The sequence below is a fragment of the Magallana gigas genome, chromosome 6, assembly GCF_963853765.1.
Source record: "Magallana gigas chromosome 6, xbMagGiga1.1, whole genome shotgun sequence".
In the NCBI taxonomy this organism is placed as follows: Eukaryota; Metazoa; Mollusca; class Bivalvia; order Ostreida; family Ostreidae; genus Magallana; species Magallana gigas.
Genome location: NC_088858.1, coordinates 54,615,830 through 54,635,439, shown reverse-complemented (window position 1 = coordinate 54,635,439; position 19,610 = coordinate 54,615,830). Strand labels below are relative to the sequence as shown.

Sequence of the window (19,610 nt, the reverse complement as noted above, 5' to 3'; positions counted from 1 at the left end):
CAACTCGCAGCAACAACGGAAGACCTTATCGTGGCCACGAGCTCTGCTCTAGTTTGAAATCTATTTACTTAGTGATATTATGTTCATCCCTTAAAATATGATGAATTTTAACATGTATATTTCCACTTAAAATAAACAAATTATGTCGATGTAATTAGTCTTTAGGTGAATATTTTAAACTTCAAATGAGACCTAGCGACTAATCTAGCGGTCCGTTCAATAGACCTAGATATATATACGGTCTAGCGGCTAGGCTAGCTACTATGACCTTGAACGCAGCCCTGAACTTGTTATTTTCTGAGTCAGAGGTCAATTTCATTCTGTATATTATCTCGCCAAGCATTCAGTGTCGTGAGCTTATTCCCATAGAATGGTGAGAAAGTGTTTCTGAATATTTTTATATGAGTTTTAATTATATTGGGAGAAATGCAATACATGTACATGTATATTTTAAGTTATCTCCCGCTAAAATAACTTAATATTATTGTTTTATGATATTTCTGGGCTTATGTGAATATAGTAAAGTAACCGTGACACAAATAAATTTATCATAATGAACCTCATATACATGGCATCTTTGTTATTGTTCTATAAAACAAAGATTGTAACATAGATATTCAAGGCTCTCTGAAAAATCCAGGTCCTATATATGTTTTCTCCTTTATTTGTATATCTATTAGACTAGTTATTACTAAAAGATATAAGCAGCAATTTAACTCTTATCTCATTTGTCTGAAGTGAATTCACATTGAGAAAATAAGTATTTCCAAAAACTTCTATCTACTGTAGGTTCTAACAACATTAATTTGATATGCTTTCAGACATGACAGATATGATGCTCAAAGAATCTGTTTGGGACAGAGGAAATGTGAAGAGTTGGCCAAGCTGAGACTTTTCATGGTAAAATTTCCAGGTTACAAAAACTATAATCAGTTTGAACTGTTTATTTTTATCTCTTTACTTGTAGTTCTCATAACATTGAGCATATAACAAAAACGAGGGTTGTTTGGAAATTATTGAGACATCACAAATATTTCCCTTTCTGAGTGATAAGTAATATTACAAATTAATAATTTGTTTACAACGGTATACAAACAAGTTGATCAATGGTTGGGGTACTTGTCGCAGGCCCAAACTTGAACTTGAAAAAATTTAAACATCTACATTTTAAGTGTTGGTAGACCTACAATTAATGATAAAAGAAATTGGATTGTACATGTTCATTTTGCTATTTATTGTGCCTAACTTTTGTGCAAGTTTCACTTGTATTCGATTTGAAATACAGAGATAGTTCAAAAAACGTACCGAGAATAGAAATCTGAATATGACGGTTTATTGAAATTTGACATCAAGGTTCAAACAGTTCAGCAAATATACATCAAATTTGTGGGAATCTTGAGAGAAGACCTTGTCTTGCCAAATAATTGCTGAAACAAAAACTATACGATGAAAAGGGGTCAAAAACTTCAGTAAATTGGGGTTTATTTATCAATTGCTTTACTAAAATTAAAACAAAACATCAAGTATTTTTTACACACAAACTGATTTCAACAGATCTAATATATATTCAGAATTAATGTAAGAGACGTTTCAAAGTAGTTGACTTTTGGGAAAAATAACTAGATTTTTTCACAAAACAAAATCAATAATGGAGATAATATGTAACTGATGCAATTTTGAAATAAAAAGAAAGTTTGTTGTCTTACCAAGAATGAATGAATGATGTCATAAACTTCAGAATATTCCTGTTGATAAAAGGTATCCTGGTTTTACTTTCATGTGAAATTTGAACGACTTATCTTTTTTCCCCAAGGGAGTGAGAGTAAAAGTCTTAATAATTCCCGAACAACCCTCGTAATTATAATTAACAACTTACACTCTATGTATGAGTAGAGGAATAAACAGATTGGTACATAATTAAACAATAAAATTCTTTCTTTGCCAACTCATGCGGGATATAAAGGAAGCGACACTGCAGAAAATATACTTAACCTCTATAATGTTCAAGAACTCGGAACCTGCTACTTTATCAGAGTAGTTTTCATGATTTTTTTTAAATATTAACAGATAAAAAGCATAGATCAATTAAATTGTATTGATTCATTGAAATGCTATTGTTGTATTAATTCATTGAGAAAACTGTCATTGTGTTGAATCATTGAGAATACTATCGTTGGATTGATTCATTGAGAATACTGTCGTTGTATTGATTCATTGAGAATACTGTCATTGTGTTGATTCATTGAGAATACTATCGTTGTATTGATTCATTGAGAGTACAATCGTTGTATTGATTCATTGAGATTTTACTATCAGTAGATTTTTTAAGAGTGATTGGCATGTCCCATTTTACCTAAGCCACTTTTATATTTTGTAGGAATTCAGGTATAAAATGTTTCAAGTAGTGAATGAACCATGTTATTATTTTGTAGGTGGGATGCGGTGCTATTAGGTGTGAAATGTTGAAGAATTACGCTCTGCTGGGGATAAACCAGAAAGATAGAGGATGTGTAAGTATTCTAAAAATAGATCATAAGATATTGATTGCATGACAAAAGTTACATCAGAATTCCGATTTGATAGTTTTAATTAATTTATATTCTCTCTCAGTTAAATTGACCAATTCCATTTCCCCTTATAGTCACTGTGGTTACCTATTGCAATTGTTCTCTGTCCATTGTCCAGTGTGTGTTAACAGTTTAACAGAATCGAATAATGACTTTTAGTATTCTGACAGTAAATAAAAAAGATAAAATGCAAATTTTGAAAGAAAATCTGCAGGCCTGTGAGCCTTTTTGTCTAAAAATAGACTGAAAACTTGTGTTTTGTCTGTTAGCATGTGTATACAATGTTGTTTCTTTTCGTGTTGATGTATAATATTTGGTCGTTGTAGATTACCATTACAGACAACGATCTGATTGAAAAATCCAACCTCAACCGTCAGTTTCTCTTCAGACCTTCTGATATACAGGTACACTTTGAAATTACCTTGGCAGAAAGTTTAGTTTATTGTTTTTCATCTTTTTTATGTCTTAATGCCCTATTTAGTTTGTCTCTTAATGCCTGATAAAAGAAAAATAATTTGAAGGATAATTTTTTTTTCCTATATTTTAAAACAATATTAACTTGGCCATTATTATTTAGGAATTTAGAGTAAATGTTCCGTCGCTTATTGCAGCTACATTCCCAAGATTACAGTTGAAGATTTTTACCATGATTACAGAAAGACCAAACCCAGCTTTTAGTTATTTTCAAGTAAAAATCATTTTAAGAGGCTTTTTTAGAAATATTTCAAAAATTATATTTTTACAATTATGAAATTAGAAATTTGCCCGCTTTAGCACCTTATTATATTAAATTCCTTCATTGGTTGTATCAATATATACTGTTTTACTATATCAGGGGCATGAGAAGAAACTTTAAAGCTTAAGAACCTAGCTACTGAAGAATTCAGATGTCTATAAATTTGTTACTTTGTACTAAATTACATATGTAAGTGTTAAGAAATGGAGTGTTTTTCTCTGTTTTAGAAACCAAAAAGTACCACTGCAGCTGTTACTGTTCTGCAGATAAATCTAGGTAAATATATATCATAATGATTATCAGTCAGGTGTGAAAGGTAGAAATAAAACCATATCTACTGGTATGTACATACAAGAAACCCTCTACTAACAATTCAACAACTTCAGTTAAAAGCCGAGGCATGATATTCATGATGATATACAACTCAGGTTTTATAACTAGAAGTAATCACTTTGTTCCTCACTGAACAATGTGATTAACGCTAGAATAAAAATAGACAAGTGTATGGCTTAATAGCAACTATCATTTCGATGGATTTTAAAATGTTACATGTTTTTACTTGTAGAGCTGAATATAGAGGCACAACAACAGAAAGGTACAAGTAAACTTATTACTGTCAGTTTATACCTTAACATAATGCTTTATAATTATGTGTGTATTCATTAAATAAGTTGATAGACCTAATGTTTATTACTGTCAGTTTACACTTCGAGTACCTATATAAACATATGCTTTATGTTATTTAAGTTAGTAGTCCTAACTTATTGTGTTGCCATTCTATGAAGCCTACACCGGACCTAGTGAATGTTATAACATTAGGGTTTTCTCCTTTTTTCAAAAAAACATTTTCTGTTTCAATTCGTATGAATGTGGCAAAATAAAAGAACAAGGCAAAATGATTTGTTGTTTGGTTTTTAGCGTGTCCACAGACAGAAGACAGGTTTTATAACGACGCCTTCTTTGAGAACCAGGATGTTGTGGGGAATGCCCTTGACAATATCGAGGCTCGACGCTATGTAAAGCGTATTGGCTGTAACTACATACATTTACCAAACTTAAAGTTATTATTTGATTTTAAGGGCAACCTTTGTTTTGATCATTCAAATTTAGAGAAAACATACTCAGCATGTAAATTCAGTGAATAAAAATAATGTGGCCCAGACCAAAATTATACATGTAATACATGCTTTTAGTAATGATTATTGTCATTTGTCTATTTTGCATTCACATTGTCTGTAAGGCATAATTTAAGGTGTGAATATATAAGGTTTACTTATCCCTTATTAACATACTTACTGGTGTACATGTAGTCGGTGTGTGACCAATCAGAGGGCGTTGTTGGAGAGTGGAACCCTGGGAACTAAAGGTAATGTACAGGTTATCATACCTCATCTCACTGAGTCCTACAGTAGTCAGGTTATTTTTATCTTCATGCATTAATTTCTAGTTTATCATGAAAATCAATAATCTCTGACAAATGATTTCAAACAATGAGGCGATTTATAGTTCAGAAATAGCTTTTCCTGGTTTTGTTAAAGAGCATGATCAGGAAATCTACAACACGTTTTCCAAAAATAAGGAAAAGTAGGATGAGCAGTAATAAAGTTATTGTTTTGTCCTGGGTTTTTTAATTTAAAAGAATAATCCTCTTTGTTAAAAAAAAGTAACAGAAAATTGATTCTTTGTTTAATCAAAAGTTTAAACAACAGGATGGGCTTTAGTTTATAAACAGCTTTTCCTGGTTTCGTTGAACAGAGTTGACCCTAGTGACCAGAGTGTTCCCTACTGCACCCTGAAGCCATTTCCTGCTAATATTTAACACTGCATACAGTGGGCGCGAGACAAGGTACCAATGAAACATCTCAATTATGGCCAATACATGTATACACCCTGAGTAAAAGCAATCTGATAAATCTGAATTTAATCAAATAATGCATCCACTGTAAAATGGCTAATCAGCTTTTCTGCCTTTCTAAACGATGACATGACTTTTAAATCTTTCTTGTTTCATTTTCCATTTGAAGGGTACTTGTCGCAGGCCCAAACTTGAACTTGAAAAAATTTAAACATCTACATTTTAAGTGTTGGTAGACCTACAATTAATGATAAAAGAAATTGGATTGTACATGTTCATTTTGCTATTTATTGTGCCTAACTTTTGTGCAAGTTTCACTTGTATTCGATTTGAAATACAGAGATAGTTCAAAAAACGTACCGAGAATAGAAATCGGAATATGACTGTTTATTGAAATTTGACATCAAGGTTCAAACAGTTCAGCAAATATACATCAAATTTGTGGGAATCTTGAGAGAAGACCTTGTCTTGCCAAATAATTGCTGAAACAAAAACTATACGATGAAAAGGGGTCAAAAACTTCAGTAAATTGGGGTTTATTTATCAATTGCTTTACTAAAATTAAAACAAAACATCAAGTATTTTTTACACACAAACTGATTTCAATAGATCTAATATATATTCAGAATTAATGTAAGAGACGTTTCAAAGTAGTTGACTTTTGGGAAAAATAACTAGATTTTTTCACAAAACAAAATCAATAATGGAGATAATATGTAACTGATGCAATTTTGAAATAAAAAGAAAGTTTGTTGTCTTACCAAGAATGAATGAATGATGTCATAAACTTCAGAATATTCCTGTTGATAAAAGGTATCCTGGTTTTACTTTCATGTGAAATTTGAACGATTTATCTTTTTTCCCCAAGGGAGTGAGAGGTAAAGTCTTAATAATTCCCGAACAACCCTCGTAATTATAATCAACAACTTACACTCTATGTATGAGTAGAGGAATAAACAGATTGGTACGTTATTAAACAATAAAATTCTTTCTTTGCCAACTCATGCGGGATATAAAGGAAGCGACACTGCAGAAAATATACTTAACCTCTATAATGTTCAAGAACTCGGAACCTGCTACTTTATCAGAGTAGTTTTCATGATTTTTTTTTAAATATTAACAGATAAAAAGCATAGATCAATTAAATTGTATTGATTCATTGAAATGCTATTGTTGTATTAATTCATTGAGAAAACTGTCATTGTGTTGAATCATTGAGAATACTATCGTTGGATTGATTCATTGAGAATACTGTCGTTGTATTGATTCATTGAGAATACTGTCATTGTGTTGATTCATTGAGAATACTATCGTTGTATTGATTCATTGAGAGTACAATCGTTGTATTGATTCATTGAGATTTTACTATCAGTAGATTTTTTAAGAGTGATTGGCATGTCCCATTTTACCTAAGCCACTTTTATATTTTGTAGGAATTCAGGTATAAAATGTTTCAAGAAGTGAATGAACCATGTTATTATTTTGTAGGTGGGATGCGGTGCTATTGGGTGTGAAATGTTGAAGAATTACGCTCTGCTGGGGATAAGCCAGAAAGATAGAGGATGTGTAAATATTCTAAAAATAGATCATAAGATATTGATTGCATGACAAAAGTTACATCAGAATTCCGATTTGATAGTTTTAATTAATTTATATTCTCTCTCAGTTAAATTGACCAATTCCATTTCCCCTTATAGTCACTGTGGTTACCTATTGCAATTGTTCTCTGTCCATTGTCCAGTGTGTGTTAACAGTTTAACAGAATCGAATAATGACTTTTAGTATTCTGACAGTAAATAAAAAAGATAAAATGCAAATTTTGAAAGAAAATCTGCAGGCCTGTGAGCCTTTTTGTCTAAAAATAGACTGAAAAGTTGTGTTTTGTCTGTTAGCATGTGTATACAATGTTGTTTCTTTTCGTGTTGATGTATAATATTTTGGTCGTTGTAGATTACCATTACAGACAACGATCTGATTGAAAAACCCAACCTCAACCGTCAGTTTCTCTTCAGACCTTCTGATATACAGGTACACTTTGAAATTACCTTGGCAGAAAGTTTAGTTTATTGTTTTTCATCTTTTTTATGTCTTAATGCCCTATTTAGTTTGTCTCTTAATGCCTGATAAAAGAAAAATAATTTGAAGGATAATTTTTTTTTCCTATATTTTAAAACAATATTAACTTGGCCATTATTATTTAGGAATTTAGAGTAAATGTTCCGTCGCTTATTGCAGCTACCTTCCCAAGATTACAGTTGAAGATTTTTACCATGATTACAGAAAGACCAATCCCAGCTTTTAGTTATTTTCAAGTAAAAATCATTTTAAGAGGCTTTTTTAGAAATATTTCTAAAATTATATTTTTACAATTATGAAATTAGAAATTTGCCCGCTTTAGCACCTTATTATATTAAATTCCTTCATTGGTTGTATCAATATATACTGTTTTACTATATCAGGGGCATGAGAAGAAACTTTAAAGCTTAAGAACCTAGCTACTGAAGAAGTCAGATGTCTTTAAATTTGTTACTTTGTACTAAATTACATATGTAAGTGTTAAGAAATGGAGTGTTTTTCTCTGTTTTAGAAACCCAAAAGTACCACTGCAGCTGTTGCTGTTCTGCAGATAAATCCAGGTAAATATATATCATAATGATTATCATTCAGGTGTGAAAGGTAGAAATAAAACCATATCTACTGGTATGTACATACAAGAAACCCTCTACTAACAATTCAACAACTTCAGTTAAAAGCCGAGGCATGATATTCATGATGATATCCAACTCAGGTTTTATAACTAGAAGTAATCACTTTGTTCCTCACTGAACAATGTAATTAACGCTAGAATAAAAATAGACGAGTGTATGGCTTAATAGCAACCATCATTTTGATGGATTTTAAAATTTTACATGTTTTTACTTGTAGAGCTGAATATAGAGGCACAACAACAGAAAGGTACAAGTAAACTTATTACTGTCAGTTTATATCTTAACATAATGCTTTATAATTACATGTATATTCATTAAATAAGTTTATAGACCTAATGTTTATTACTGTCAGTTTACACTGAGTACCTGTATAAACATATGCTTTATGTTATTTAAGTTAGTAGTCCTAACATATTGTGTTGCCATTCTATGAAGCCTACACCGGATCTAGTGAATGTTATAACATTAGGGTTTTCTCCTTTTTTCAAAAAACATTTTCTGTTTTAATTCGTATGAATGTGACAAAATAAAAGAACAAGGCACCATGATTTGTTGTTTGGTTTTTAGTGTGTCCACAGACAGAAGACAGGTTTTATAACGACGCCTTCTTTGAGAACCAGGATGTTGTGGTGAATGCCCTTGACAATATCGAGGCTCGACGCTATGTGGACAGGTGAATATAAAGCGTATTGGCTGTAACTACATACATTTACCAAACTTAAAGTTATTATTTGATTTTAAGGGCAACCTTTGTTTTGTTCGTTCAAATTTAGAAAAAACATACTCAGCATGTAAATTCAGTGAATAAAAATAATGTGAACCCAGACCAAAATTATACATGTAATACATCTCTTTTCATATCAAATACACAGTTGTAAATATCTAGCTAATCAGCTTTCATCTGTAATGCTTTTAGTAATGATTATTGTCATTTGTCTATTTTGCATTCACATTGTCTGTAAGGCATAATTTAAGGTTTGAATATATAAATTTTACTTATTCCTTATTAAACATACTTACTGGTGTACATGTAGTCGGTGTGTGACCAATCAAAGAGCGTTGTTGGAGAGTGGAACCCTGGGAACTAAAGGTCACATACTGGTCATCTCACAGAGTCCTACAGTAGTCAGGTTATCTACGTGTATTAATTTCTAGTTTATCATAAAAATCAATACATTCTCTGATAAAGCATTTCAAACAATGAGGCGATTTATAGTTCAGAAATAGTTTTTATTGGTTTCGTTGAAGAGAATGATCAGGAAATCTACCACACGTTTTCCAAAAATAAAAAAGGATGAGCAGTAATAAAGTTTTTGTTTTTCCTGGGTTTTTTACTTAACAGAATAATCCTCTTTGTTTAAAATAGTAACAGGAAATTTATGCTTGGTTTTAATCAAAAGTTTAAAGAATAGGATGAGCTATAGTTTATAAACAGCTTTTCCTGGTTTCGTTGAACAGAGTGACCCGAGTGACGAGAGTGTTCCCTACTGCACCCTGAAGTCATTTCCTGCTAATATTGAACACTGCATACAGTGGGCGCGAGACAAGGTACCAATGAAACACCCATAACCAATATACACCCTGAGTTAAACTAATCTGATACAAATAATGCATGCACTCTAGAATGGCTAATCAGCTTTTCTGCCTTTCTAAAAGATGAAATGACATTTAAAGCTTTCTTGTTTCATTTTCCCTGTGAAGATACAATTATTTAATTGATTAACATTCAGCAATCGGGATTCAGGGTAATGTTTTTTCTGCATAGATATTTCAAAGGAAAAATGAAGTAATTCATTGTGTATATTTACATCTCTCTTAAATTTTCATTTAAAGTAAGTAAAACTATACTAACATTGTTTTATCAAAGTTCAAACTATACAATGCATATATTGACTTTTGATAATTGAACATGCCATGCTATTGGCTCATTTGAACTCATTATAACAGGATAAAAATAAAACATGATTGTTATGGCAACAAAATTATCTACAAAATTCATTTCTTAAGAAATATAGGGAAGAATACTTTGTGGATGTTTATTCACTGAATACTATTTTGAAAAATGTTGAACTTTTTTAAATAAATACTGTATTTTTTACCCCTGTATTTCAGTTTTAGAGCTCCTTTGCCGTGAAGCCGGACTTGTTCAATAAATTTTGGAAACAGAATGGACAAGTGACTGACGTTATTCATGTATGTGTAAAAATATTGTAACTTTACTTTATAAATGTATTTTGATTATATGTTTTGGCTTAGTTTTTAATTAGTTAACATATAAAAGTTTTCAAATAGTTATTACATGTACAGTCCACAGAGCTGGTTATTTAGGCAGATATTAGTTTTCAGAATTGTGAGCGATCTGGGTATGTCTATCTTTTCTCTGTTATTTTAGCAATTTTGTAAAAAAAAAATTTTTATGATTTTAGCAATAAAACAATTTTTTTGTTATAATTTTAGAGATTCTATAATTGTTCAGCAACAAGTATGCACCAACTTAACTGATTTTAATGTTTGTTTGACATTAAATTTCATGTGTATTACTGCCATATGCATTAGTTTCAGCAAAACTAAATGAAAATAAGTCCACATTTCCCCAAAAAGTTAATGATATGTAAGTCATTTTTGCAAAAATTTGTTCACACTCTTTGTATTTGTCTTTATTAGTGTAATATTTTGATATTATTTAATATATATATTTAGAAATTGAAGAATGGACAATCACTAGATGGCGCTGTCCAGGTTAGCAAAATGGCTGCCAACAGGAGGGCCACCTGGTGCCAATGTGTACAGCTAGCTCGCCTCAAGTTTCAGAAATACTTTAACCACAAGGTATTGTATTTATGAAATAGATTTCATTTCTCTATCAATTCAAATAGGAAATTCAAATTAAAAAATGAATGAAATTCAAAATGGAAATCGTTACTTTAACTTAATTAAATTGACCAATTCTCAATTTTTTGGGTTTTCAGGCAAAACATCTCCTTCATGTGTTTCCTCTGGACACAAAGATGCAAGATGGCTGTAAGATTCCATTTTAATTAAGTGAATGATGAGGTCAAAATAAGTTTGAAATCAACACATGATGTCCCTTTAATTAATGTCAAACTTATCATTAGTTGCATTTGTACATTTATTAATTAAAGAATGAAATGTTACTTCATTAGGGGAATCAATTTTTACTGGGCATCAACTAATGTGACTTATCTTAGTATACAAATTTAAAGATGTACTTTTTGAAGATTAAGAATAGAAGCATCAATCGCTGAAATCATACAACAATATTTTGAAACAGAAACAGTCACATTCCTACGAAATAGGCGAAAGAAAATGATAAGAATCTATTCATTTCATCTGTGCTTGTATACCACAGAATAAAAACCAATGTTGTATTACCATATTTTGTTCTACATTCCTGAAAATTCTGCATGCATCTTCACTTCTTTTATGCATTGTTGTATTTGTTTTCAGCTCTATTTTGGCAATCTCCCAAGCGGCCTCCGATTCCTCAGGAATTCAACATTCAAAACCCTGTGTAAGTCGAATTTCATATTGATATATAATGCTCTCCCTATTTTAAACATTGTGACTTGGTGCTTGACAATAAAAACAAACAAACCCTTTATTGTGGCAATGTTTTCAATTCCAGACATTTCCAGTTTGTTGTAAGCACAGCTCGACTTTATGCTGGAGTCTTCAACATTCCAGTCAGCTCCGAGGTGAGGTTTTTTTTAGAGAGCCTCATTGGAAAAAAAATTGAATTATTCTTAAATTAAAAAGTGATTTTGATTTTCAAATGTGTGAAGAGACCTCTACTGCCTTCACTTGTGTAAATCGTTGTGTAAATAAGAAAAAAGAATCAATAGATTACTGTAATGGCTTGTCTTTAATTATGATTTTGTGTGTTATAGGATACATCATTCACAACTATAAACTCAGTCATAGAAGGCATGGACATTCCTGACTACCGACCAACAAATAAAGCAAGTTCTGTCAACCTACTGTTGTTCTGTTATACCAATTCATTTGACAGGACTTATTATTAATAAGTTACTAATCACTGATTATATTAAAAGATTGTCGTATAGAACATAAGAAATTAGATAATTATAATCTGTAAGATAAATATATATATATGATATTCTATCATAATTATTTATTGTCTGATGTAAAATAAAAGTTGATATGTTTGTTGAATTTTTAAGACAGAATTTTTTAGAAGGTAGTTTTTTTTCTGTTATAGAGAATTCTGACCGATGAATCTGTCTCTAAACCAATGGACGACACAACAGGAAGTGGGGATGATTTACTGGACGCCGCTAATCGCCTGCAGGCGTCACTTTATAAGGACAAGGTCACACACGGTCAGTTTGTCTCCATGTCACTTGATGAAAGTAAACACGTATGAAAAAGATATTATCATTCTTATTCAAGAATCTCTTATGCTATATGAGTACATGTACATGATTGTAATTATATTAAGATTAGATACCATTGTCTAATGAAGTTCCTTGTATAATTTCAGTGTTGAGTCCAATGAATCATTAAGTTCCTGTGTATAATTTCAGTGCCGAGTCCATTGTCTAATTAAGTTCCTGTGTATAATTTCAGTGCGGAGTCCATTGTCTAATTAAGTTCCTGTGTATAATTTCAGTGCTGCGTCGAATGAATCATTAAGTTCCTGTGTATAATTTCAGTGCTGAGTCCAATGAATCATTAAGTTCCTGTGTATACTTTCAGTGCTGAGTCCAATGAATCATTAAGTTCCTGTGTATAATTTCAGTGCTGAGTCCAATGGATCATTAAGTTCCGTGTATAATTTCAGTGCTGAGTCCAATGAATCATTAAGTTCCTGTGTATAATTTCAGTGCTGAGTCCAATGAATCATTAAGTTCCTGTGTATACTTTCAGTGCTGAGTCCAATGAATCATTAAGTTCCTGTGTATAATTTCAGTGCTGAGTCCAATGGATCATTAAGTTCCGTGTATAATTTCAGTGCTGAGTCCAATGAATCATTAAGTTCCTGTGTATACTTTCAGTGCTGAGTCCAATGAATCATTAAGTTCCTGTGTATAATTTCAGTGCTGAGTCCAATGAATCATTAAGTTCCTGTGTATACTTTCAGTGCTGAGTCCAATGAATCATTAAGTTCCTGTGTATAATTTCAGTGCTGAGTCCAATGGATCATTAAGTTCCGTGTATAATTTCAGTGCTGAGTCCAATGAATCATTAAGTTCCTGTGTATAATTTCAGTGCTGAGTCCAATGAATCATTAAGTTCCTGTGTATAATTTCAGTGCTGAGTCCAATGAATCATTTAGTTCCTGTGTATAATTTCAGTGCTGAGTCCAATGAATCCCGTCGAGTTTGAGAAAGATGATGACACCAATGGTCACATAGACTTTATATCTACAGTAGCGGTCAGTGTCAAATCAACAGCAAACATAATTTTTTTTATTCTTTTCATGACATTTATGTAATCAGTTGCTATGATAACACATCGTTTTTATGTATTAATTTTGTATATTACAAAATTTTGCTTGTGAAATTAAAATTTGTTTCAATGAAAATGTAATTCCTTTAATACATTTGTGACTTGTGATTATCATTATGCGTTTAAAGATCAGAGTTATGAATGATGTGCAACTTAGTTTTTGATGTATACAGAACCATCAGAATTACAATTTGTTACTTGATTTCATTAATTTCATTTTTTAATCAGATATTCCCTGTATTAGGTAGAGTCAGGATTGATTGAATAATGTAAATATGTGTACATGTATACCATTACACACATATAATTACATCATTGACTTTAATTGTAGAACTTACGAGGAGCTATGTACAACATTGAGAGCATTGACAGACTGCAAGCCAAGAGAATAGCTGGTAGAATTGTTCCTGCCATAGCCACTACCACGGCGACTGTCAGTGGATTGGTCAGTATTTCTGTCATGTGACCGCAGTAAGATATCATCAAAATGTCAGTTTGTCTATTGAGAAAAAAACCAAATTAAAATGAATTTTTATGAAACATGTTATTTGCTTCAGGTAACCATAGAGCTAAATAAACTGAAATGTTCATTAGCCTAAGGGCTTCCCTCTTGCAGCATTCTATAGCAATTAGTCTGTCTATCCATCATTCTATCTTTCCATCCTTATGTCCATTTGTTCATCCGGAGCAAATATTCTCCCCCCTTGGCCCAATCTGGCTCATGCTTCACCCACAAAGTACCTTTGGGTAAAGGTTGTGCAGTGACCTAAAACCATGTTTTCTAGGTCTAAGTTTAATGTCATTATATGCGATATCTTCATCTGGGGCATATCTTCTCTCCTCTTTGTCCAATCTGGCTCATACTTCACTCACAGAGTGTCTATGGTCAAAGGGTGTGCAGTGACCATGATTGAAATTTGTAGATCAAGGAGGAAGGTCATATTGGACCACTCAAAGATCCTTTATTCAGAGCATATATACTTTCCACTTAGCCCTATTTGGCTCGTATTTCTTATATACAGAGCTTTTCAGTAAAGAGTGTGTAATGACTTTGAACCAATTTTTAAGGTCAAATGTGAAGGTTATAGCAGAATGATATGAACAATCCTTGTCAGCAGCATGTCTTTTCTCCCTTTGCTCCAGTCTGGCTCATACTTCACCAACCTGGTGCCTTTGATTAGAGAGTATGCAGTGACGTGAATGAAAGGGAAATTGAATTACAAGTTCTATGCAACCTGGAAAATTTTTATGTGATAGGTCAAGGTCAAAGCAAAATTCTCTGATATTGTTTTCATCCTGGTCACCATCTCAATGTTGTCTAGTTACAGAATTTATCTCTTTTTGCTTCAGGTCACCATAGAGCTGATTAAGCTGTTGGACAAATTACCCCTGGAGGTGTATAAGAATGCCTTCCTTAACCTTGCTCTTCCAGTAATTGTACTGTCTGAGCCAGGACCGGTGGAGAAAACTGTGATAAAGTAACTATGTTACACTGCTAGAATGATGTATACCTTTTCATTATGGAAAGTTATACATGTAATCTATTTTTTAAATGTTTTACTGTATATTTATCAGATTCCAACAAGAATTGAACGTAATTTTGAAATATCTTGGGCCACAAAAAGTGATTAAGAATTGAAAAAAATGTCTATTGCAGACCAGTATATGCTGATGATCTGGTTTTTAAAAATTGCACTGGAGGCAAATAATGAAATGTCTTTATTATTACAATGTACTTTAATTATTTCCTTGTCTCTGGTTTGTGTATTTATTACAGTTGACAATGAATCCTATTTAAAATAATCCTTCAATGAAAACATTATTTTTCATAAAACATAACAAATTGAATTTCAGAGAGGGACTGACAACAACCATGTGGGACCGGTGGGAGGTTCACGGAACAGCCGATTTTACACTCCAGCAATTCCTTCAATACTTTAAGGTAGCTAATATCTCTTGAAGTGATGGAGAATGAGAATTTTTTCAAAGACAGTAAATCTCAAAAAGTACCGTAGTTTTGTAATAAATCAAAGGTTTTGATGATAATTGATTTATTGATAATAGATAATTATTTTTCCAACCTCCAGGATAAATACGGGTTAGAGGTCACCATGGTCAGTCACGGAGTGAAGATGGTGTATGTACCGTTTATGCCAGGCCATAAAAAACGTCTGCCACAACAGTGAGTATAGAACAAGTACTATACATGTAGATTCCTTAGTTTACACGAGTACTTAATTCAATTATTCAGCTGTGTTGTATTAAATCATGAGAATTATAACATCACAATTACCAACATTTGTTATACATTTACAATGGTAATCACTAATGATGCTTTTTGTTGTAGAATGGTGAAGTTGTTAAAACCTTCTTCAGGACAGCTGTATATGGACCTGATCATTAATTTAGAAGGAAATGAGGACGACGACATTGCCTGTCCGCCCGTCCGGTATTACTTCAGGGTTTAACGACGGCGGATTATAGGACCATCTTCTAGTGCTATTTCATGACTTCTTTATTTATATATGGTTTTATAAACTGGATGACAATATACAGTGGAGCCTCACTTATCCGGACACTTTTGTCCCCAGGCCAAATCGTCCGGATAGGTGAAGCGTCCGGATATCTGAATTGTGATATTTACCTTTAATATTTATGGAAACATAACTCATAAATTAATTATACAATTAAATATTTTATTTTGATAGCCATAAGCACTACAAAAAAAGTTTAGATTTTTTTTAAATTAACAAAACAAAATATTGTTAAAAACATTATTTAAGGTATGTTTTTTCCACAGGAAACTTAGCACTACATTCTTCAATGCAACACATGTACATGTACATAACAATCACTGTATTAAACCGATAACTTAAATACATTCGCATAACAAAGCGAAGAGAAGAAAGTCGGTGTTCCACTTTACGCTGACAAATCTAGCGGTGATCGTAACTCTCGCTCTCTTGGCCGGGGGTGTTGACATGTTTGAAGCTGCTCAACATTTGATGATTGAAAATGGGTGAAAATCTGTATATATTCCCTTATTGATAATTGTCCAAGCTATTTTTTCATTGACAGAACTTACCCAAGCTAATTTTACGTATCCATCTTTCTATAGAGTTAATTGCACCCAAGCGATTTTTACAAGTAGCGTGAACACTCATCCACGCCATGTTTGGCATAAATTATTATTACACTGTTTATTGAACACACGCTATAAAATTAATGTCGATACCCTGAACATCCCAAGCGGTCTTAATAACTATCGTAAACAGAACTCAAATTATCAAATATTTCATTTCAATTACGTTTTAAAATGAATAGGCGTACGAACGATCTAATCATACTACGATTAATAGAATTTTAATTCAATCAATAGATGACTTTTTTAAACACAAATTAAACAATTTTCATGACATTTTAATCAAACAATAACAGTTCATAAGTTAAATGGCGACAATTAAACATGTCGCATCCATGGTTATCGTAATATCCTCGGGCGAGTACATAGCGTGACACAGGTGACCCCGATTACCGGACGAAGGCATTGTTTAAAACCAACAACCAGTGTCAGATGTTTTTACACCAATTTGCACTTGCGCATAAAAAACTTTTGTGCCCCCGAACACTTAAATGTGACCGTCCGGTTAAATGAGGTAAAATTTAAAGGAAAACTGTATTATGTGGTAAAATTTGACCGTCCGGATCCGGAACGCGGAATTCCGGATAAACGAGACAAATTATTGTGTAAAAATTCCGTTCCCAATAAAAATCGACCGGTAAGTGAAGCGTCCGGTTATCTGGCGTCCGGATATCTGAGGCTCCAATGTATATGTTATTCATATGTTTTGTTTGTGAAAAAAATGTTAGCTGTGAATGAAATACATGTATATCTGTATTCAGCAGAGAGAGAGAGAGAGAGAGAGAGAGAGAGAGAGAGAGAGAGAAAGAGAGAGAGAGAACTGTCTATATATAGGAAGAATATATGTACATTTATCTTGATAATTGATGAGGTTTTCATATTTTGTTTACCTTCATTGCCGTCTGTTATACACATTTATAATTTACAATAATTGTCAGTGTATTTGAATGATAAGGTTGATGTATGATTGGTTCTAGTCTTAATTAATGTTCCTTCTCGGTTTTGACTTTTTTATTCAGGCATATAATAGTAATTTTGATATAGACATTAGGTTTAACTTTTTATGCTTCCTTGCACTGTGCTACTTGTTTACAAGTTTGGGAGAACTGCTTGTCCACGCCTGAAAAAGACCATCAAAGATTAAGTAATGGAGACAGAAATCACCCCCTGTTCTATATTACTCCAGAAGTCTGATTCAGAAACCATTTCAAACTGTAATGATTATGTTTTAGATATGAGTGATAAATTTTATTATTGCTATAATATCTTTAGTTACTAAAATGTAGATCAAGTTTTGTAATTTATTGTTGAACTGCATTACTTCACAGTCATTGGTCGGTATTTTTAATGAAAACGATCATGTAACAAAAAGGAATATACTGAACCGGAGTATTAATGATACGAATTAAAATTATATGGATATTTCATATTGGCTTTTTATATTAGCATTTATTCAGAAACATTAATCTTAGTAATAGTTTTATGGAGAACATGAACAATTTAAGTAAATGAATTTCCTCTCTTTAAAATCCGCGTTGGGGTTTGTTATTGTTTTCTGTAATAAAATTAATTTTGTTTTAATGTCATTAAGTAATAACAAAAAAAATTGAAACTTGAAGAAGGAAGAAAAAACATAATTTGCACCTGATATCTGCAAGGCCTGGGAGCATTAATATCCAATGGCCATTCAGGGTAATAAAAAAAATATTGAATTCTGAAATTAATAAGTATTCAAAACATAGCATCTACCTCACATATGCAGTTAATAAGATATTTTTAGATCATGTACATAAACTTGCAATGCATGTAGAGACATCGCATATATTTTCCTTGATAGTTGAAAATACAATGAACAGCAACTGTAGGTAAAGTAAAAGATCTATTACAAATTATTTCAAACATTCTTTTAATGACTTTAATGATTCATTTGTCGGTCGGGGTAAATGTCTCTTATTACCCCCCCCCCTCCTCCTCCCCCTCTTCCCTATTTGATGGAAATATATATGTTGTAACTACCTAAATATAATATACTGTTTATATTCTGTCACCTTAAAAACAACAGCCTGGTTATTTTAGAACTATAGAATACGTGTATACTGTTAATTGTATAAACTTGACCAGTTTAAACTCATGTGTCTTATTTTCACCTAGATAAGTACAATATCAAGACGCCTAAGAATTGTACAATATTGAATGCCATTTTTCATTGTGACTGTAATACTGTTTTACTTAAGAAATAAACAACGTTATTTAGTGAACATTGCGTTATGAATAGCAACTCCTCTGCTGGCATATTCCATGATGCGCGTTAGCCATGTTCACTAAATAATCGTTGTTTATTACTTATATATGCATTTTACCACTCGCAAATACTGGTACAGTACCAGTTATTGGCTAAGACCAGGCCCCGAGGTTATAAAACTTTCTTGAGTACGAGCTCGTACTCCAAATCGTACTCCGTGCCCCAAACCGTACTCGTACTCAAGGTATCGAGGTTATAAACTTTTTCATACTCATACTCGTACTCCGGCTGAGTACAAAACGGCGATTTTCTGAGTAAGCTATGAAGCTTTCTCAAAGTCGTACACAAGACATTTAATCTAAATAAAATGCAGTGCAAACATATAATATTGTTCATATTGTAACGTTGCTGTATTATACGCTATAATTTAATCATATTTACATGTATATGAATTAAAATGGAAAGTTTTTACCATTAATGACATACAGTAAAACATGCTTATAACGAAGTGCCAGGGACGGGCGATTTTACCTCGTTATAAGCGTAATTCGTTATATCAATCGAGTTTACAACATGTAATAAAGTTACGGGGAATAAAAATCACTTCGTTGTAAGCATCAATTCATTATAAGCGTGTTCGCTATAACCGTGTTCTACTGTATCTAGAATAGATAAAATGGGGGTGAATTTAAGAGTAAGGGCGAACTGCAACCAAGATTATCAAAATAACTTTAAGATAGTTTGCTTCATTAATTAATGTACATATACATGTAAATCTACGTACAAAATACTACCGTTGAATAGCTCGACTTTTTAAGAATTCTGTTTTTAGTCAAATACTACCCATACACCCCATCATTTAAAACAAAG

The 19,610-nt window shown here is 32.2% G+C and overlaps 2 protein-coding genes across 13 annotated transcripts in view; one reads left to right on the top strand and one right to left on the bottom strand.

The window, feature by feature from the left end:
• Window positions 1–9,075, bottom strand: part of LOC117685279 (uncharacterized) — a 54,701-nt gene extending 45,626 nt beyond the window's left edge. For 2 of the 12 annotated variants that reach the window (XR_010714763.1, XR_010714769.1), the window contains exons 1-4: window positions 8,887–9,075; window positions 5,920–5,958; window positions 5,519–5,640; window positions 4,600–5,396 (exon numbers count right to left, since the gene is read on the bottom strand). The gene's annotated coding sequence lies outside the window, so the exon portion shown is untranslated. Of the gene's footprint in view, window positions 1–4,599; window positions 5,397–5,518; window positions 5,641–5,919; window positions 5,959–8,886 lie in introns of those variants that run through there. The other 10 variants (XR_010714768.1, XR_010714764.1, XM_066087896.1 and 7 more) reach the window with 10 other exon arrangements.
• Window positions 1–17,925, top strand: part of LOC117688742 (ubiquitin-like modifier-activating enzyme 6) — a 48,776-nt gene extending 30,851 nt beyond the window's left edge. The window contains 21 exon segments of the mRNA XM_066087904.1: window positions 822–900; window positions 2,433–2,510; window positions 2,894–2,971; window positions 3,531–3,579; window positions 3,869–3,898; window positions 4,222–4,324; window positions 4,611–4,719; window positions 9,325–9,414; window positions 9,979–10,059; window positions 10,567–10,695; window positions 10,836–10,887; window positions 11,335–11,398; window positions 11,513–11,582; window positions 11,775–11,846; window positions 12,107–12,227; window positions 13,203–13,282; window positions 13,688–13,801; window positions 14,707–14,834; window positions 15,211–15,298; window positions 15,444–15,538; window positions 15,704–17,925. Of these exon segments, the coding sequence (XP_065943976.1) occupies window positions 822–900; window positions 2,433–2,510; window positions 2,894–2,971; window positions 3,531–3,579; window positions 3,869–3,898; window positions 4,222–4,324; window positions 4,611–4,719; window positions 9,325–9,414; window positions 9,979–10,059; window positions 10,567–10,695; window positions 10,836–10,887; window positions 11,335–11,398; window positions 11,513–11,582; window positions 11,775–11,846; window positions 12,107–12,227; window positions 13,203–13,282; window positions 13,688–13,801; window positions 14,707–14,834; window positions 15,211–15,298; window positions 15,444–15,538; window positions 15,704–15,824 (1,831 nt within the window). The 3' untranslated portion in view covers window positions 15,825–17,925.
• The last annotated feature ends 1,685 nt before the right edge of the window (window positions 17,926–19,610 follow it).